The sequence below is a fragment of the Podarcis melisellensis genome (genome assembly GCF_964234715.1).
Source record: "Podarcis melisellensis genome assembly, chromosome: 4".
Classification (NCBI taxonomy): Eukaryota; Metazoa; Chordata; class Lepidosauria; order Squamata; family Lacertidae; genus Podarcis; species Podarcis melisellensis.
In genome coordinates this window covers 87,693,336-87,715,181 of record NC_138531.1, presented here as the reverse complement: position 1 = coordinate 87,715,181, position 21,846 = coordinate 87,693,336, and the positions used below count along the sequence as shown (strand labels likewise).

Sequence of the window (21,846 nt, the reverse complement as noted above, 5' to 3'; positions counted from 1 at the left end):
CAATGCCATTTCCCCTGTTTACACATAGACACTTGTTCATGCTTCCATCAATGAGACACTCACCTTCTCCGAGTGCTTGAACTGGCGCCAGTAGCTATCGTACATGCGCTTGGTAGTTCGCTCTGGGTAGCAGGTCACTGTCTTAATGTAAACCTTCAGGCTCCGTTCAAGTAACTGATTAACTTCTCCATAATCGTAGTCATCATACCTAAGCAAGATTAAGCCGGCCTGAATCTCTCTTTTCTGAGAATGCACATCTTTAAAAAGAGCACCTTTCTACTGCACAATTGTTTTAAAAAAGCATATGCTGGGATAAATCTGCCTGAAGATCAGATGATAAGTCTCCTAAAGCCAGGCTGGTATTGTTCAACTAGATTTGCAAAAGGAAGGGGGGCAAGACAGGTGGCTGACCTGTACAGCTCTTCCAGTAGCCAGCAGAACCCACATTTGGAACTGCACAGAGGCCACAAAGAATAATGCGCTAAATTGATTTGAATATAATTTACACCCTTGTAGATTCTTGGGGCCCAATTCACACTGTACATTTGACGGGCTTCAGATGATGACAACCATGACTCCCATCCTGAACACACACATTTCTATGGTGGAAATGGACTGCACAGCCCTTTGGCTTCCTGGAAGTCATTTTGAACAGCTAAGGGGAACTCAGAGGATTACTGTTCAATTAATTTCCAAATAACTGGTTAACAGATTTTTATATGAACCCTAGAGAAATCACTCGGGGGTCTTTGATTCCAGAACACATGTTGCACGAGTGTGTCTAAATTTACTGTTCTGCTTGGTTTAAGAATACTTCGTCCACCCCAACATCACCCATGTTGTCCCTGTACTGTATTTATGCTGATAAATACTGCAAACACCTTACAGGGTGGAGGGAAGACAAATGATTTTACCCTTTTATCCACTCTTTCTCCCTTCCACTTGAAATATGCTATTGTGAATGCTTAGGCCTGCACTAAGCAAAATGCAACTGCTGGTCCAATCCTAGCCCCCAACTTCATTCCTGAAACCAAGGACATGCAAGCCTCTTTAATATAAGCCGTAGCTGCATTCTGAACCTGAAGCACCCCAGTTACAGAATACCTCCAGAAGTGCACTTATCTAGCCAGATCAGTTGGTGACATACCTGATTCCAAACATACAGTGAACATAATTAAATAAAGCTCTTCTTAACATGGTTGTGTCAACATCTTCATGCGTGGCCATAGTGTTGTACGTGAGGCTATAGACCATTCGGAACTTCTCATCCAGGAGATGCCCAATGTCAGAATAAAGCCGATTCACAAGGGAGAATCCATGGTTTTCCCAGGTATAGTCCTGCAAAAAAGCAAAAGACTACCAATTTGTACATGGCATGTTTGAGCAGTACTGCAGAATGGTTTTGAAGACACACGATGCCGTTCTGCTGCTGAAGCAAAACAGTGGAGGTCACAATTTGTTGTGTGTCCTTGTGTGAAATGCATTGGGCAAGGGGGTCCCAATTTAGTCTGATTATGCACTTGTATCCAAATGCATACTTCTGATCGGAGGTGAAGCATTATCAAGAGAAGAAATTGAATTAAGTAGGAACCGTATATCATCAGAATGTATATAAACTGTAAGTGCAAATTTATATGTAATAATAATTGACACAATGAAGTTATATTAGAATATGAAAACCAATTTATTTATTTTTAAAAATCAATAACTTTTCAATTCAAATGCAAAACCTTCTCTTTCTTGCTCTGAGATGAGCAAACTTGTTGTGATTTTGGGAATACCCAACTGATGTACTTGTTTATTCTCTACTGAAAGAAGAGCGAGTCATGAACTTTAAGTTGCACTGACCATTATGTGGAACTTTTGAGCAGCTTAATTTTGGGAAATGACTTTTCAGCTGTGGTAACTGTGACAGGTATATTAAGAGTGAACATTAAACCCACGTAGATAATAGGGGTGTGCAGAGGCTTTGTTTGTACCTTGAATTACAAAGCAATTCAGGGTAATTTGGGGAAAGGCTCTTATGTTTTTCCAAGTCAGATTGCACTGTTAACAAGGCATCGTAAGACAGCCAGGGATTTCTGAAGCTTCCAAGGTGATATTTATTTTACTGAACACAATCAGATCAAGGGTGGCCCCAAACTGGGTGGATTATCTGCCTGATTTGGGATGAATTCTCCACTCCCTCAGCAGCCCCCCATGCCCCATTCCACATTGTTCAGGGAATGTCCTCATGACCCTGAGGCTTTTGGGGGGACATGCATGGCTGCAGGTAGGAAAAAGTCCTACAAACTTCCTTAAATTCACTTATCTCTAGATCCGAGCCACTGCGATTTCTCCTGCAGTGAGCGTGCTATCTGGAAACTTTGCATTCTGACCTCATGAACTCAACCAGCTGGTTTTTCAGAGGGTTACAAATGTAAGCTACACCATGTTAAACGCACCTGGGCTCGGAAAGTTGGAAGATGCTCCTCACCCCGCCTGGCAAAGTCTTTGTACCCAAAGCCAGGATCTTCAACGTAGCGCGAAACGTCGGCTGTGGAAACTATTTCATCGTCAAATGCTGGCAAAGGAAAATATTGAAGCCAATTAAGTGTACTCTTCTCATTCCTCCTCCAAGATGTAAACCACTTAGAAACTTCTTTTGTCAATTAAGCAGTATATAAATCTTGTCAATTAAAAATAAACAATAAGGTACTTAATGGGAAGTATTCTCTGGAGTGGCATTCCATTTTATTCTTCCTGGCACTACTTCTACATACGGAAGTAAAGCAATGGCTCTGATTTGGGTTAGCCGCTTGACCTTTTAAAGGTCAGTGCCAGGAAAACAACAACAACAACAGAGGCCGCTGAAGATTTGTTCCCCACTGAATACACATAATAGAGGCTGAGGGCTGAATCCAATGCTAGTCCTACTCACTCGTTGAAATCAATATGACTAACTTATGTGCATTAATTTCAATGGGTCTACACCGGAATTGGATAGTGTGGCTGCCCCTGTTCTGAGCAATAACATTTCTGTAGAACCACAATAGACACCCACTTGCTGTGTCTTCTGGAAACAATCAAAGACATTTTTGTTCCAACAAGTTTTCCCAGCTAGGTGGCTTCTGCCATGAGTGTCTACTATGTATTGCTTTTAAACCTACCTATTGTGCTATATTGTTTTAAACTTTCTCTTTTTTTGGCATTTTCATTGCATTCTGTACATCATGTTGAGACATCTGAGGAGTGAGATTAATAACTAACTAACTAACTAACTAACTAACTAACTAACTAACCCTGAGGCAATGCAAGGAGCCGATAGGAAACAGACTGGAGATGTTCAAAGTAATCAAGAATGGAAGAGCCCTCCTGTGGTGCAATGGGCCAGTTTGTCTGGCTACCAACCCGAAGGCTGGTGGTTCTAGCCCACCCAGGGATGGCTGTGGGCAAAATTCCTGAATTGCGGGGGGTTGGACTAGATGACCCTCGGGGTCCCTTCCAACTCAAGAATTCTATTATTCTAAAAGACGCTGTTTTAAAATTGCTCTAAGAGTGGAGTCAAATTTAAGAACCAGGGGATCATAAATATTATACTTAGGAACACTGTGCAGTATATACATACAATGGTATGGGACCAAGGCTTGGGGGTTTTGTGCTCTCCCACACTGCACACAGAAGCTTAGAGTTGAATAAGATCTTATGCCCACAATGCCTGGGCAAGGAAGCCCTGCTCCTCGATGAATAGAATGGACCTCGGAGATCAGGGTTCAAATCCTCACTCAGGTATGAAGCTCACTGGGTGACTTTGGGCGAGTCACAGTGTCTAAGTCTAATCTACCTCACAGGGTTGTTGCAAGAATAAAATAGGGAGGGAGGAATGCATGCAAGCTTGAGCTCCTTGGAGGAAAGCTGGAGTAGACATTTAATTAATAAAACAGACCTAAGTCCAGAAAAGGGGATGGATAGGGACCAGTTAAACAGAGGCTACTTGAACAGGTATATATACACATAAGCCTCAAATCACAGCAATGGTTGTGTATCATAGTGGGGTGTTCGCCTAAGCCCTGGGGCTCACTTTTAGAAGAGGAAAAGCCCCTGTAGAAGGACAGAGGTCCTTTCTCATGATGCCAATCCTGGGTTTCAAGATTGCCAGCCATTCACATGACAAGAGATGTCACAGCCTAAGCATGTCTGGCAGTAATCATTGTTAGCCCTGTTGAATCAGTAAGGGACAATCATGAACCACCCTGGCGTCAAGTACTGTGGGATATCAGATGCACTGAAAAAAGAAATCCAGGCGACCCAACCCTTTAAATTAGAGTCATTTGGCTAGAGCGGAAGGGTTCAGCAAGTTGATTTATGGCTATGTAACCAAGCACCATGGAAGAACTTCAGCAACACCAGTACTAAGGAAGGCCAATTGCTCCCATCCAGAGATGATCTCCACCTCGTCGCCTCCTGTCTGCCAAGCGGCTTGAGCGCATTAATCACACTTCCGGAGAGCTGACTGCTGCAAAGTTACTGCAGTTGACCTTGATGGTCCAGCTTGGCTCACTTTCAGGAGCCCTAATGAGCCTGGGTGGGGGAAGTCTCCTGTGTCTACTGCTAGAAAAATCACTACGGTGGGGGGGATCAGTTGATCCAAGAATCACAAGGCTGCCTTTATCCTCCCTTCTGGCTCATTAGCCAATCAAAACATAAATCTGTGTGGGAAGAAATCAGCTTGGCAACCATCCAAATAGGTCCTCAGTGCAGTTGGGGGGGGGGGGGAAATGAGCTATTGAGCCTGGGCTTATCCTTTGTTTCCTGGTTCCTACAATCTGTTTTGAACTAATGCAGAAAGGAGGTCCATGCCTGCTTCTGCTTCTTTTAATGACTAGGCTATTATACGCTGACGGTCAGGGGTGAAATAATTTCCACCTTAAGGTTCCTTGCTTTCTTTTGAACTCTTCCATTCTAAGAGGCACAAGGAGATTTTTAGTTCACAAAATAAAAAACGGACCACTTTCTAACGGAGTTTCTTAGGCTGTGCTAGCCACCAGTCACTTTCGAAATCTAAAATCTTTTGCGTTATCTTTAAATTAACTCTCCAAGCATCATGTGGATTGGTTCCAACATAAGATTTTATGGAGCTGATGTGCCATTTTGGTCTTCAACAGTTGCCTGCCAACCTTTTTGGTTTCCCCAAGACTGCCACCTTCCTCTATGGCTATAGCATTTTAATGCATCACTCAACTGGCCCCGTGTTGGGTTGAATGGGGACTCACCTGGAAACACAGGACTCAAGCAGCACAGAAGTGTGATGGAGAAAGTGCTCTAAGGTGTTAAATTCAAGGCCAAACTCTCCACCCAGCAAATGTTCTGCTAATAAATGTCAACTCCACCTGAACCAGATGTCAAAACCACCATTCTACTTCAGACGCTAACATCTGAACAATTATGGGCATTTCGCCTGCAGCTCTGACAAGTTCTCTTTCTCTAAACATTTATAGCATGAATGCAATAAGAAAAAGGTATTTTCTATATGCCCATAAGCTCTTGGGGCATCCAAAGCAAATATTATTGCTGTTAAAGCAGACATACATGTCACCAAAGATGGTTCAGTTATTCATGTCAAGTGTGTAAAGGCCACTCTGAAATCTTCTCAAGGTCCCAAATAAACCTCTTTCCTAAGGATCGTTTACCTACAGAAGAAGGCCCTGTGGATCAGCCTTCTAGATATTATTGTGCTGCTTCAGCCACAGGTGGTTAATCAGCCTGAGAATGTTCCAAAACTCTCCACAAGTTTATTTCGTTTTTTAACATGTCAGAAAAAAGGCTAAACTAGAGGCTGTCAAGCTACTTTTCTATGGGCAAGTTGTTGTTCTTCTAACAGGTGAGCAATCATAGCTCTGTTGGTAGAGCATGAGACTCTTACAATCTCAGGGTGGCGGGTTCAAATCCCACATTGGACATTGCAGGGGGTTGGACTATTAGATAATCCACGGGGTCCCTTCCAATGCTTCAATTCTTTGATACTATGAAACAGGCAGCCTCTGACCTAGTGTGGGATATAGCTGTATTCCAGAGAAAATGGATTCCTCTGCATGTATAATTTGGCTCCAATCAAACATCAGAAAGTGGAATGCTTGTTTGCCTTTTCAGCTGTTTTTATTTAACTTGGTTTGGTTGTTTTTTTTTGCTCTTCAGCAAAACCTCTGAAAACTGGATTAAACGAAAGCAACTAAAATGGAAAGGAGCAGTACCTTCAGTGACAACCAGGAGGCTCTCAGTCTTTTCCTTTTCAAAGCGAGTATCCATTTCCTCCTGAGAGGCCTCCTCGTCCTCCTTCTCCTCCTGCAGCCTTTTCATTCTGTCCATCAGGGCCTCCAGCTCACTTAAAGAATCTGAGATCTAGAAACACATCACATCCTTTAGGATCGAATACAGATCATTCCCTCTCCGGCCCCCGGTTCCATACTCAACATTTTTGGGGAGACGCTCAGGTCTGTGCACTGCATGCACTAACAGATTTAAAATTGCACCAAGTTTTGTGCACTGCCTAAATCGTGCAAACGTTCCTGGGGCCCATTAAAGAATCCTACCAATCTGATCCAGGCACTCCTCTGGCTAACGGAATTTCAGCAGGCATTGTCCACAGATGTTTAAATGTATTGTAAAAGCAGTTAAGAGAAAGAAACTTCCTTTCTGTTTTAAAATGAAAGCAGAGAACCTCCTGAAGCTTGTTTTTGGGTCTAGAATCACTTTCTGTGTTTGCAATGCAGCTGCAGAACCCACAAGCTCTGACCATACCCAGCCCGTTCCTTTAGTTCTTTTGTGCCAGGCTCTTCTTTGCAAATTCCAATCCAATATGCTGTTGTGCATTTGCCAGTTCAGCCCCTAAGAGTCCACACACTGTCACTTTTGCCTCCAATCTACCTGTATCACTTTACTCTAAGCCAGTCAAACAATGATATCTGATCCCCGCCCCCTTTTAGTATCCCAAAGAGGTCCCCAAATCATTTGAGAAAGCCGCTTTTCGTTTTCTAAGTAAGTCACTATTACAGCATGAAAACCATTCGTTACCTCTGCCTACTGACATTTCATAAACGTAACTGCATGATTTATATGGCCAGCAGAATCCTTGGTAAGGAATGTGAAAGCCATCTTAGAAATGGCAATTTTTAGTCGTCTGGAAGAACCTAAGAGCTCTTTGTAGCTCCTTCCTCTAGAAAGAACAAAAAAAATTCCTTCCAGTAGCACCTTAAAGACCAACTAAGTTAGTTCTTGGTATGAGCTTTCGTGTGCATGCACACGAAACCTCATACCAAGAACTAACTTAGTTGGTCTTTAAGGTGCTACTGGAAGGAATTTTTTTTTGTTTTGACTATGGCAGACCAACACGGCTACCTATCTGTAACTCTCCTCTAGAAAGGTTTGCTGTTTAGGGCTGTACAAAAGGGACAGGCTCTGGTTGGCAGGATGGAACTAGACTCTTGTCATTTGCAATAAAAACGGTAGCAGAGGAGAATTTGGTCATCCTAAGGATGAAAATGTTTATGATCATCCAGATGTTGGGAGGAGAAGAACTGAGCAACAGAGAAGAAAGGAGTAACATGATCCTCCCATGTTCTGGCATGGGTCTGCCCCTCCCAGCAACCCACTGATTCTTCCTGACCTCACATGGCTATTAAGTGATTTCAGATGCAACCTCAGACATTGCATGGGCAAGAGAATAAGGCTCTTTTAAAGACTGCCTGTCATTTTGCTGGTTCCAGTGAAGACACCAAGGTGTGGGGAACTAGGGCTGGGAGGGAGGAGCGAAGTAGTGTTCAATCAGTTCATTATGGCCATAGACCAGCAGTAGCAAAGTGGTGTTCCGGTGAGAGTTTGCACCACTTACGATTTGCGAAAGAAAAATGTATTTCATGTTAGTGCTGCGTTTGCAGTCCAGTGTTGCTTCCCCTCCCCTGAAACGGACACCTCGATTCTATCCTGCAGAGCTAGCTTGCCTCTCAACTGACCTCCCTTTCGGATCTGCCCGCAACACCCCACCCAACTCGGATCCCAATTCTTCTGGGGTTTGCGTTTCAGCTCCCTATTCCCCAGCCCTGACAAACACAGGAAAAAGCTGATCTCTCAACCACAAGCAGTAAACGCACCTCCTCTCCACCCTGCAAACCCTTTCCAAAAAAGTAAGAAAAAAAAGGGGGACAAGCAAAATGGGAATTAAAGAGAGAAAAAATCTGGCAACACTAACCCCAAAGTTGTTACTTATGAGGGACGCGTTTTCGATGTTGTTGTCGTTGGCAAGGTCGCAGACACAGAAGTTGTTAACTGATATGAGCCGGTAGCCGTTCGAGGTATCGAGATCTCTCTCTGGATTGATGCCACTACCAAAGACAAAGCTTGCCAAGGCATGGTAGTGTGCCAAGAGGACCACAGCATGCACCAGTTCCGGAAGAGACCAATTATTTTCCCCTGTCTTGACAAGTTTCTGAAACGGATGAAAAAAGGAAGACATATGCATATATGTTAGATGCAGACACAGGAAGGAGACGGAATATTCCAGTGGCAGGAAGGCAACAGTTATCTGGTCTCTTCCAAGTTTCCATTTTGAGAGGGGTAAGTTGGGAGCATCAACATCAAATGATGCCAGAAGGCTGCCAAGTCACAAGGGAAATTGTTTTACAGCATGCTATGGTTTAAAAGAAAATTGTATGAAAATGATATATCGATGGCATCTAACACCAAGTAAACTTGCAAAAATGTATAAAACCAAATCAGATGAGTGTTGGAAATGTAAAGAGAAAGAAGGTTCTTTTTATCGTATGTGGTGGTCTTGTAGGAAGGTTAAGGGAAATGTTATACAATGAAATGAAAAGGATGTCAAAAATAACGTTTTTTAAAAAATACCCAGAAGCCTTTCTCTTGGGAATTATAGGGATAGAACTACCTAAATTGTATAGAAATTTATTCATGTACGTGACTACAGTGGCAAGAATGTTACTTGCCCCGAAATGGAAAGAAGAAGAAGTCCCAGAGAAGGAAGAACGGATACAAAAACTTATGGAATACCCAGAAATGGCGAAACTTACCAGAAGAGTAAGAAATCAAGATAACAAACTTTTTATATGGAAATGGCTTATTGAATATTTACATATATATTGTAAACAAACAGAAACACTGGCCAGGATTTTTGTAATAACCTGCAGCTACATAAGGGTATATATATAAAGAAGATAAATAAATGAGTATGTTAAGTTAATTTGGATATGCAGAAGATATTAAAAATAAATTTAAGGAACCACAGAAAGAGGGGGAAAGAAGTCAAGTTTTAAAATGTCAAAATGATTTTAAGATCAGTGAAATGTATAAATAAGATAATTTTTTTAAAAAGTCACAAGCAAGCACTATTTAAGCGCTACCATCCTTTTCCAACCCTTACCTTTTTCTGGGCAACAGATGGGAAGGGAAAAAGCTCAGTGACAGAGCATCTGCTTTGTATACACAAGGTCAATCTGTACCAAATCCATGTAGGACTGGGAATGTCCCCTGCCTGACACCTCGCAGAGCCACTGCCAGCCAGTGTAAACACTACTGAACTAGATATACCAAGGTGGACCATTTTCCTATGCTCCTATGGGCTCTTGTGCCTTTAACCAGAATTCTAAGTGGCCGTTTCTGTATCCTGGATGCTCTTTTTAAAAAATCACTGACTTCTCTCTCCCCCCTGTTATTGCTTGAGCAAAAACTACTTAGCCATTACACCACTCTTCTGAAAAAAGCTTAAATAGGATTCCTAGGCAGGCCCACTGCAGAAGAAAGTCCCTACAAAGAAATTGGCTCCAAGGACCTCAAGCAAACAAACCCAAGCCAAGTTCACCAGGTTAAAAAAGAAGACGTTCAAATGGGATTCTCTCCTTCCCAGATCTAATTCCTTTTAAAAAACAACAACGCACACATGAACACTGTAGTAATTTACACATATGCAAATACTGGAGCGTTTCTTATTTGTAGTAAATACCTGAATGTGCTCTTTTGAAACTAGCCAGGGTCGATGTGCAAGAAGCTTATTGATTTCATTCAGGTTTTTCAGTCTTTGTGGAACGTATTCCAAGCCATTCAGCCATTCTGGGATCCCTCCAGTCTTCAGGAACTCATCCACATGCATGTTTATAAGGTAGGAACACTGGTGCCTGGCAGCAGCCTGGAGTCGGAAACAAAGATGAAAGTGAGCTGATTGAAACCTGCCTACTCTCCTTGAGGAAAGGAGGAGAGCGCAGGCACAAGAGAGAAAAATGCATTGTCATAAAGGCGGAGAACCACGCATTAAACACATGTGCAAGAAATTCCAGTTCGTTTTCTCTGACAGAACGGCAGTTGATAGAGCAAGAGACCTGTTTTGAAAAGCATTATTTTTAAAACCAAGCAAGCGATAAATGTGCATACTGAACGTCTGCAAGCATGCCCTAGCAGAGCAGCCAGGACACTCACAGCCAAATCCCTAGTTCAAATATTGCCGTGAATTCAAAACGCGGCCTGGGGAAAGCCACCAGCTTTCAGCCTCAGTCCTCCCCTCTGCACTATGGGGATAAGAATATTGATTCATTTTTACAGGACTTCATAGATTGTTGTTGACAGACTAATATATGTGAAACACTTTGAACATTTGAACGCTAAGTAATATATTTTGACTACTTGCAGTATTTGGCTATTTAAGGACTATGCTTTGCATTTTATTTATTTTAAATAGAAATTTAAAGAGGAGCAGGTGGTGTGTGGTGGCTCAACTGCTGGGCCTGGACTGGAGAAGTTTAAGTTCAGATCCTTACTAAGCCACGACATATTCCAGCCAGGCAAGAACACAAAGACACCTGGTGTGGAAAGCAAGGCCAATGAGGGGAGTGCTCTGAGGAGAGATCAAACAGCCAGGCAGAGAGGCCTGGGGGACCACATTCTGCCTTGGGCCTGAGGTTCCAAGGGAAGCAGATCACTGCTAAGAATTTATAAATTTATTCTGTAAATAAATAAAATTTCTTTAGGTAAAGGTAAAGGTACCCCTGCCCGTACAGGGCAGTCTTGACAGACTCTGGGGTTGTGCGCCCATCTCACTTAAGAGGCCAGGGGCCAGCGCTGTCCGGAGACACTTCCGGGTCACGTGGCCAGCGTGACATCGCTGCTCTGGCGAGCCAGAGCCGCACACGGAAACGCCGTTTACCTTCCCGCTGGTAAGCGGTCCCTATTTATCTACTTGCACCCGGAGGTGCTTTCGAACTGCTAGGTTGGCAGGCGCTGGGACCGAACAGCGGGAGCGCACCCCGCCGCAGGGATTCGAACCGCCGACCTTTCGATCGGCAAGTCCTAGGCGCTGAGGCTTTAACCCACAGCGCCACCTGCGTCCCTAAAATTTCTTTACTGAATAACTAAATCCATATAATTTATTCAGAGCGCAGCTCTGAGTGTTCCTGTGTGTGAAATATATATTTTATAATAGTATCCGGCACATAGTCCATGTAATTGATCGCAGGGAAGCAATTTCATTTATGGCTGGATGTCAATCACCTTGGGATGCAAGCTGTGGTATAAATCCCTTAATACTCTGGGATTGGTGCCTTTCTTCTGAAGCCAGACTCGATCCTGCCTCAAGTCCAGCTGCTGGAATTTAAAGCTCTTAAAAATGCCAGACTTGTGAGATAGCACCATTTTTCTTTTCTTTTTAAACCCTCACAAAGTGAAACAAATAAATGTTGGTTTGATTTGCAGAAGCACTGGAAAGGATACAAATGTCAAGTACAAGCGGGAAGGAAACAAGAAGAGGTAGAGTTTCTGAGTACATACCATGATTGCAATGTAGTGCCGGTAGGGCAAAGGAAGAGGCCCGTCCATACGCAACATATAGAACTGGCTGCGAAGGAAAGACTCCAGGTATTGAGTGTGTAAACTCATGACCTGGGTGATGTTGTCTAGGCGGCCCGATGTAGAATATTCTTCCACAAGCAGGTGCATGCGTTCATTCAGACTGTTGGCTTGGATAACCTACAGGGAACATAAGCAAAACAAGCTAGCTAGGGAGGATACTTACCTCTATACTGTACTATAATCAGTCGTACCAACAGGCTAAAAAACAGTTTCAATCCGTGGGCTGTTAAGCTGCTGAATGGAAAATAATATAGTGCAACTGACTTTTGGGGTTGGTGTGTTGTGCGACAAGCACACAGAGTGCAATGAGATTGAGTGTTTGCGGGGGGAGGCTCGGTTAATTTCATCGTACACAGATTGTACATTGACAATAAAGGTGTTGTTGTTGTTGTTATTATTATTATTATTAATATTATTATTATTATTATTATTATTATTATTATTATTATTATTTTCATCACCTTTTTTATGAGACCCTCAAGGAGTTGACCATTTCAAAAACAAACAACTACAACAAACTAAGTTCAATTGTTCATTTACTCCATCTCTGTAGAACTTGTTGGTGAGATAGCCTCTACAGAATATCGACTGTTGCACAAACTTCTATAATCGCAGCCTACTTTATTAAAGCGTTTTTAACCATTCTGGGCATCCAGAAATCTTTTTAGCAAATAAACATTCAGTAGAAATGAAAGCCTGCAGAAACATACAACAGAATGCATGCTTGCATGCTCAAGAAGCTGGCATAAAGAACACAGGTGTAAGCATATTGTTTACACCAGATCCAAGCCCCGTCCAGTGGCAGGGGCAGGGCCTACAGCTCTGCCTAAGCCTGGCAGAGGGAAAACAAGTCTTTAAATCAGTGTTCTATGCTAGGTTGCCAGGTCAAGTGACTGAGCTGAACAGGTGAGTTTCCTAGGTGAGTTTCGCTTCTGGAATTCTCATCCACCTGCCTGATATAAACCTGGGGTCAAAGCTGTTTAGACACTCAGGAAGAAACATAGGGTGCAGGGGGGAACATCATTCAACAGGAATCTGTCCCGTCATCATTAAAACACATTTAAGGTGCAGGAAATAAACTTACTTCCTTTTCTGGTATAAAGGCACTTGGTCCTCTTGTCAAAGGCAGGGACACTCTGATTTTCTTTTCCTGCAGAAGAAATAGCAGATGCAAAAATTACCATGCTTTCAAAATATTAGGTCTAGAAAGCCTGCCCTATATTGAGTCAGACCATTGATCCATCTAGCCCAGTACTGTCTCCACTGACTTGCTGTAGCTATCTTCAGGGTTTCAGGCAGGGAACATTTCCTGCCCTATTTGGAGGTGCCAGGGATCAAACCTGGGACCCTATGCATGCAAAGCAGATGCTACAGCCCTTCCCAGGCAAAATGGGCAAGGTTGTTTCTTCACTGAATTCTGTATGAAGAGATGGAACAGTTCTAGAAGATAAGCCTTAAGAGGAACTGTTGAAGGAGCTGGGTACTTTTAGCCTGGAAAAGAGGAGACTGAGAGAAGGTATGATAAAGGTAAATGTAAAGGGACCCCTGACCATTAGGTCCAGTCATGACAGACTCACTTTATTGGCCGAGGGAGCTGGCGTACAGCTTCTGGGTCATGTGGCCAGCATGACTAAGCTGCTTCTGGCGAACCAGAGCAGCGCACGGAAACGCCATTTACCTTCCCTCCAGCACGGTACCTATTTATCTACTTGCACTTTGACGTGCTTTCGAACTGCTAGGTTGGCAGGAGCAGGGACCAAGCAACGAGAGCTCACCCCATTGCAGGGATTCGAACCGCCAACCTTTTGATCGGCAAGTCCTAGGCTCTGTGGTTCAACCCACAGCACCAACCGCAGCTGTCTTCAAATATCTCAAGGGCTGTCACATGGAAGATGGAGCAAGCTTCTTTTCTCCTGCTCTAGAAGGTAGGACTCAAACCAATGGCTTCAAGCCACAAGAAAGGAGATTCCAACTAAACTTATGGAAAAATTTTCTGATGGTAAGAGCTTTTTGACAATGGAACGGTCTCCCTCGGGAGGTTGTGGACTCTCCTTCCTTGGAGGTTTTAAAGCAGAGGTTGGATGGTCATCTGTCATGGAGATTCCTGTATTGCAGGGGGTTGGACTAGATGACCCTTGGGTCCCTTCCAAGATTCTATGATTCTGACCTGTATGGCCTGGCCCCTCCTCCTGTTGTGGGGCTGGGGCAAAGATTCACCTACCATGCAGTACCTCTAAGAACATCCACAGCACGTCAATTTCAAATAGCACTACCTCAAATCATCAGGTATGACATACTGAATAGAATGGGTGGTGCTGGAAGAGGACAGAGCTTGGAAAATACCCAGAGGAGGAGCAACAGCTAGCCTGTGAATTCCTAGGATGCTGGAAACCAGTCCAGCTTGCCAAGCAAGCTCCCCACTATGTAGCTTGCAGCATGGTCAAAACAATGATCCCAGCAAGAAGCCACTCATTTTAAATATCTGTTTTTATACGCTTTTTGTTGGTTTGTTAGGAAAATGTTTACTCCAATGCAATTTACAGAGAGATGTGATCATCGTACACTATTAATACAAAACCATGCTGTGTAAATTAGGGATGGGTGAATCCGTCCATTTAGCTTTACTTCAGTTTCTCATTTTTCCAAATCTTAAATCGACTTAACTATATTTCCACATCCGCTTATAGCTTTAAAAAAAAAGCCCCCATGAAAATTCATCAAAATTTTAGTGCAAATTTCCCCTAACAGTTATTTGTACGCAATTTCGCCAAACTTAGTGTTTCCGCAAAACAATGTTTGTAAAGCGCCCCTGCCTGAAAGCAATCCTACTCGCCGCAGGTGACCAGGCCATCTGCAAGCCTGCTGTAAGACTGGACAAAAGAACTCAAAGGGTTTTTGTTTTTTTCACATATGGGCAGAGAAGCACATTCTACACACATAAGCAATTTGTTTAAGGGCTCCAAAAGTCATTAACAACGCTGCAGTTCTTGGAAAGTTATCAGAAAAATATATTGTAGCAAGTTCCAAAAAGAAGAGGGGAGGGCAGAGAAGGAAGTGAAGCCCTGCCAAGTTAACACACATACACACACGTACGTTATGTCAAGCTTCTTGGACAGAAAAGGCAGAAACGCATGAAGAACTAATGCAAATTGTTTCCCAAGTGGTGAAGATTTTGGACGAGGAAACATACAGAAAAGCACAACCAAATGCTTGCTGCCTGGGAAAACAGCAAGTTGTAGGCTGGCCACCCGTTTATATAGCTTCTTTTTGCAACAACTGAGCCAGGAATGGCTCGAGTTCTCTTTGCCTGATACTTTCCCACTCAATTCAAAACAAGTTCTGATTTAATTTAATTAACACGTTGAGTAATACGCTGCCCTGGCTGTGCAAGTAGATGTCTCCTCATCTCACTGCACAGGGAACTATGTCCTTCTTAACCCTTTACCAACCGCACCTTCATGGTTTCCAAGAGCTGGGGACCTCACGTTGTGTTCCGCTGCCTCCGCATGATCCTGGCATCAACCTCGGACTGCCAGTATTTTGTGGGAAGGATTCAAGTGCACACAAGAAACTTAGATCTGGGCAATTAAAGTGAATTAGTTGTACCTGAGATGAGCAGATAATAACCTCTGATGTTATTAGGCTCTTGTGTTTGTAGGGGGGAAGAGTTCTAGGGTTTGCTGCTGGGCAGACTTATTTATTAAACACCACCAATTCCCCCCCCCCAAAGAAAGTTGACAGGGTGAAAAAATTGACCCTGATGCTTATTATGTACTATTAAGTATTCTTTCAGCATTATGCATTATTATACATTGCTAATTATTATGAACCGTGTTTATATAATTATATTATGCTTTTTGTATTTAATGAAGATTATGCTATGTATTTGCATTAGGTGGTTTATGTTGCTATGCTGTTAAAAAAAAAGGTGGCCTTTTGAAGAAGGGTGGTATATAATTTCTTAATGGTTATTATTATTATAATAATGCTTTGCTGCTGTAGCACTGCAAATCTACTTTTAAAACAAAACAAAAACACCTCTCCATTGAGAGGTTGTGGACCTTCCTTCCTTGGAGGTTTTTAAGCAGAGGCTGGATGCTTTACAGAGTCTGCCATGGATGCTTTTGTTGACATTCTTGCAATGTAAGGGGGCTGGACTAGATGACCCTCGGATCACTTCCAACTCTTAAGATTCCATGATTCTGTGTCTATGACATATCCTGTTCTCTCACAGTTCCACTTCTCCACTGAAAATCTCCCCCTCGCAGCCTCCACTCTGTAAACGAGAAGAGGAGCCAGTGGTCAGAAACTGAAGACATGTGGTTGGAGGTGGGGATTTCTGTTGCGCTCCAAGATACTCTCTGGAACAAGATTTCAAGCCTGGGTCAAAACAATAAGGGCTTTTTCTTTTCTTTTTTGCGACTTGTCAGATTTTGAAAAGGAAGGCGTGCCATGCAATAATATTGTATATCTGAGGCTTGGTTTAATTGAAACATTGTCTATGTGCCCTTGAGAAGGGATTGGAACAGAACACATGTAAAAATAAAATTTCAACCTCAGGCGGAAGTTTACTTTCGGAGGTGCAGCTTTCATCCATGTTTGGGGTTAGCAGCAACTGGCAACCTATGTGCAAAATTTAGCCTCTAAGTGAGTGCTACCTTATTTCCTCCATCCTCCAGTTCCCAACTTTGCATCGATAAGGGTCAGTTTAGAGGCAGGACAGCAGTTCCTCAAAGCCCCACTTCTTAGAAGTGACCTTCCAGTGAAACTATTGACTTGATCAAAAAATAGGTGCTTGCCTACTAAGTGCTGTGTGTGTTTAAAGTATTTCCTTTTAAATCCCACCTTTCCTCCAGACAGTCTCCTGCTCAGGTACTAGCCAGGCTCAGACCTGCATATCTTCAGAGATGGAACTACATCAGACAACTCCAGATACATTCTCTGGGCTTGAGCCATTCTCTGATTGCTATTGTTCCAGGAAAATATGAATTGGTGCAGTTCCTATGAATTAGGTACATTTACGAGTCGTGGTTGGGGAAAAGAGGTAGGAATAGCCCCCCCCCCCCTAATGAAATGCAGCCTTTTGAGAGTGTTTATTATTTAGAGAGCTGAATGAAATAGTGGGAAAACATCACAGAGCTGTAGGAACTGCGGCTTTCTGCTGCATGAAATGCCAACACTTATTCAGCTAATGGTCTAAGTAACCTAATGGACAGTAAGTACAGTGGTACCTCGTTTTGAGTCCGCCTCGTTGAGTGTCCATTTCGGCAAACGTTCGCGGCAAACCTGGAAGTACCAGAGTGGGTTACTTCCTGGTTTACTGCTCTGCGTGCATGTGCAGAGTGGTGCGTTGTTGTGCATCCTTTTCGTCTAGCATCCGGGACTCCGGAATGGATCCCAGTCGCAAAACAAGGTACGACTGTATCTGGAGAGGGGGTGGACTGAGATATCAGATGATTAACCTGGTGCTTTACTAGTCTGCAAAGGACTTAGAACTAGTTTTATGGGAGGCGGAGGCACATGAGGAGCGCATGGAAGATGGGAATCCAGCCCCACCCCAGTGGGCTATTAGGACATCCCGTTTGCCACAGCCTTTAGTCCCTCCCCACTATTGGGCTGGCACCAAGGGATTGTGATAGTGACCAGTACTCTGTCAATCTGTCCTGGATGCTTTCCAACTCTACAATTCTATTATTCTTAAGGGGCATATTCGGCAAACCCTGCCTTAAAGAGACTTCTTCCCTGAGGAACACTGTGCTGTGCACAATATAATATCCCAAGACATTTTATGAAAAGGGGGGGGGAGGAGCCAAGGTATGATCTCTTAGAGTCCTTGTGCCATCCTGTTTTTAAATAAATAATCTATAAGACACCATCTGCAGACTCTAGGTCTCCCTGCCTTTATGCAAGCCGAAGGCGAATGGCACCTTGGCAGAAACAGAACCACAAACTTGGTTGGGATGCTTTTCTACAAGGCACGTGGCATTTCAGAGCCTTAGAACAACACTGCCTTCAGGCAGGTTTAGGCAAGAAACAGAGGACTGCCGAGCAGGCAGCACAGAAGAGAATCAGCCATTCTGCAGGCAAGTCGGTTGAAGGGAGCTCATTAGATGGCAGCACTAAACAAGCTATTGCTCGAGAAAGCTATTTCAGATACGTGCAAATGTATCTGCGCAAATGCTCCAGAGATCATCATAAACATCCACATTTAACCTAGAAGAAAATGGGCCCTTCGTGTCCCATTCACATCAATATTATTTTAACCACAGGGATCTGGCATTCCTGTCTGGGTAAGGGTCATCCGCACAGCAGTGCAGGAGGAAGATGGATCGGTGCCCCAGGCCATCCCCAATCCCTTTAGCGTGAACAAAGCTGCAACTCCCGCCCTGCCCGCCCTTGCCAATCTGTTCCATAGACCACAATTGCAGGGCCAAAGTAATATCCATATTTTTTTTGCTTTTCCATGTTGTTGAAATAAAAGCACAGGAAGCTGCCCATCTTGAAACACCCTTCAAGGGCAGAGAGATGGCCTATGGGCCAAATGAGATGATGCATAAAACATGCGAATAATAATCATTAATGAGAATGGTGAGAAGTTCAGGGTAATTTTTTTAACATTTTGACAGAAACAAGTTGTTATTATTATTAATTACATTTTTACACTGCCTTTTCAGTGGTACCTTGGTTTACAAACTTAATCCGTTCCGGAAGTCTGTTCTTAAACCAAAGTGTTCTTAAACCAAGGCGTGCTTTCCCATAGCAGCGGGGGACTCAATTTACAAATGGAGCACACTCAACAGGAAGCGAAACATCTTCTTATTCCAAGGCAAAGTTCACAAACCAAAACACCTAATTCCAGGTTTGCAGCGTTCTCAATCCAAGTTGTTCATAAACTAAGCTGTTCTTAAACCAAGGTACCACTGTATACCTGTAGGTCTCAGGGCTGTTCACAACACTACCCAGGCTTGTGCCCTGGGGAGGTCACTTCGATGCTGCTAACACAGTGGTTTTACTTCACCCCCAGAGGCGCACTCCATTGTCTCTCGAGATAGACGCATGCCAACAATATCTTCCAGGCAGCTCAAGCTGGCATTCATAGTTCCCCCCGTCCCCACTATCCCCAATGAGGTAGGTTAGGCTGAAAGAGAGTGAATGATGGAAAATTGCCCCATGAACTTCATGACCAAGCAGAGATTTAAACCCTCCCTGGTCTCCCAATCAGTTGATGCTTTGCTATTTAGGAATACTAGTACTCCCAGTTCTGTGTCAACCACACCCTCACAGCAGCCATTTTGTGTCAAGCCACGCCATCTTGTGGTAGCCATTTTGTGACTGGTGCCCACAAAATTCTTTAAAAATTCCAAATTTGTCCCCTGGCCTAAGAAGTTTCAAACCACTGTACCAAACTATGCTGGCTCTTTAGCAGACATAGGCAGGCTGTCTTGCTCAAAAGAACTGCACTGGAAACATATAAGCTGAAGTTAATTTGAAAGTTATAATGTGCATAATTAAGAACAATTCTTCCAACGTTTGCGTGTATATGGTGGATTAGAGCCATCTGCCTTTTGGCTATGCTTTCTGCAGCACATTCATCCACTTTCAAAATGTAATTCCTGGCATTGATGAGTCTTCTCCTGGCCAGCTGAATCCATGTGTCAACCAAAGTTATAAGAAGGCCTGATACTGCCAGACTCAAGTCCAGAAATCATTTTTACCTTCCCACCCACCAACCTAACATGGAATACTGAGTGCATTAACTTGTGACATTTAAATGTTGTGTTTTTGTCTTTACTGCTGCCTTTCTTTCTTGAAAAACTGAGGAGAAACTGATATTGGGTACTTAATCACAAACACCCTCCCCAACAAAAAGCACGCTCCTTTACATATATTTTTTCCCCCAGGACACTGTACACATGGGCAAAGGCAGCCACCCATTCAGAGGGACTTCAGGAAACACGGCCTTCAACTTTGAATTGATTTCATGGCATCACTACATAACCAAAGCAGACGGGCTACGACGGCGCCACCACTGGGCATGTGACTCCAGGCTGCGGGATCACTATTCCCATCATGGTTTCATAAACAAAAAACAAAGAGGCAGAAAAGATGTCAAAGCAGCGAAAAAATAGGGACAACCAAGAGGTGCAATAAAAGAGGAGCATTTGGGAGGAATATTCTGAAGAACCAATGGTTTCAAGCAAGGTAATCATAGATATGGCATAGCAAGCTCTGAGCACGGGTCTTTGTGTAGTCCAAATGGCATCATTCACATACAAAGGAGATTTCAGCAGGCGTGGAGGAACTCTAAGCTTGCAGAAGTACCAAAAATTACAGTGGTACCTCAGGTTAAGTACTTAATTTGTTCCGGAGGTCGTACTTAACCTGTAACTGTTCTTAACCTGAAGCACCACTTTAGCTAATGGGGCCTCCTGCTGCTGCCGCGCCGCCGGAGCATGATTTCTGTTCTCATCCTGAAGCAAAGTTCTTAACCTGAAGCACTATTTCTGGGTTAGTGGAGTCTTTAACCTGAAGCGTATGTAGCCTGAGGTACCACTGTATAACAGAAAAGTGGGGGAAGAGTCCAAAACAGATGAATGAGGTCTGAGCACATTAAATGGTTTTCTTTTTTGGGGGGGGGGAGGAGGAAAGGAGAGGAAAATCAGGGGGTGGAAGAATGGGATGAAATACCCTGAAAGAAGACATAGCTGGATGGCACCCTAAGCAGGAGCATTCCACACTCCAGCAATTTGCTTCTGGTCCCACTTGAATCTAAAAGCCAGTTTGCAACTCTCTACCATGCTGTAGGGTGGCCAATGAAAACCACTGATAAAGCTTTTGGGAGGGGGAGAAAGTGCTTGACTCTCGTTGACTGGGGTTTACTTGGGCCAGAAAACAGGTTTGGTCCTCATTCCAAGTGTCCTAAATGCATCCCTTTCCTTCCTGCCCCATAAATGAAGGATTGCCATTTGTTCACATGGGGAAAAGTCAACTGCTGCCCTTTGGGATAGTGCTGCAGTATGGACAAGAGACAGAACCCCAAAACCCTATAGCACCTTACTATCCAATCCTGACACAAGCGCCCCAGCCCTCACAGACTAGGATCCAGCAGAGCAATGCCAACTTGGGGCAGAGCTGGAAATAAACTGCACCCGCCTCTAAGAGTCCTTGCAGTAATCAGGACTTTTTCCATGCACAAACCACCTTGGCACAATAGAGGCATTTGCAAGTCAGCCTATACAGTAATAAACAGCTCGGGAGCAATAGAAAAAATAATTTCAAATTTATTTTGTTGACTTCTGCTGTTTTATTGCCTCTGTTCAGCAGCTTGAAACGGGGAGATATCTGGTTGCAACAGAAAAAGAAATCTTTTCTTGCTGTGGAAACTTCCACAATCTCAGTGAGACAATTCAGCATTAAAATTTCATACCGCACCACTCAAGAGAAGAAACTCTGAAACGTGACTGTACCGTTTGCCAAAAGGACTGTGTGTCATCCAAGCTATGCATAAGTTCAGACGGAGGACTTTGTCCCAAGAATCTTCAGTTCTATAAACTTAAAAAAACTAGTCAATCCCTTCAGACTGATTATTACAGTCAGCAAATCCAAGCATGTTTGCAAATTATTCCCAGTTTAGCTCCCTTAGCACCCAACCTCTTTTTGCTTTATCTGTTTTTCCCCCCAAATGAAGCTCTCCTGCAATTATTTTACTTCAATAATCACCATCTGCTTTGATGGCCTTTGCTTGAGCATGCTTTAAAAGGAACCTGCTCCAGCCATGATGTGCCAGGTTTCTTTGGAGTAAAGATCAATCTGAACTGCTGATTCATTTAACATCCATCCGCCCAGATGCTTTTTCATGCTTTTAAAGACAATCAGGGCAGTGATGTACCTGTGGCTCCTAGCAGTTTATTTTAATACAGTAAGCCTGCAACTTATGCATGGGTTACATTTTGGGGGTTG

General features: G+C 43.4%; 1 protein-coding gene across 1 annotated transcript in view; it reads right to left on the bottom strand.

Moving 5' to 3' along the window:
- Nucleotides 1-21,846, bottom strand: part of SESN3 (sestrin 3) — a 63,730-nt gene that overhangs the window by 9,960 nt on the left and 31,924 nt on the right. Inside the window, exons 2-9 of the mRNA XM_081909942.1 lie at nt 12,971-13,036; nt 11,806-12,003; nt 9,992-10,174; nt 8,225-8,461; nt 6,231-6,378; nt 2,445-2,563; nt 1,148-1,338; nt 64-208 (exon numbers count right to left, since the gene is read on the bottom strand). Of these exons, the coding sequence (XP_081766068.1) occupies nt 64-208; nt 1,148-1,338; nt 2,445-2,563; nt 6,231-6,378; nt 8,225-8,461; nt 9,992-10,174; nt 11,806-12,003; nt 12,971-13,036 (1,287 nt within the window). The remainder of the gene's footprint in view (nt 1-63; nt 209-1,147; nt 1,339-2,444; nt 2,564-6,230; nt 6,379-8,224; nt 8,462-9,991; nt 10,175-11,805; nt 12,004-12,970; nt 13,037-21,846) is intronic.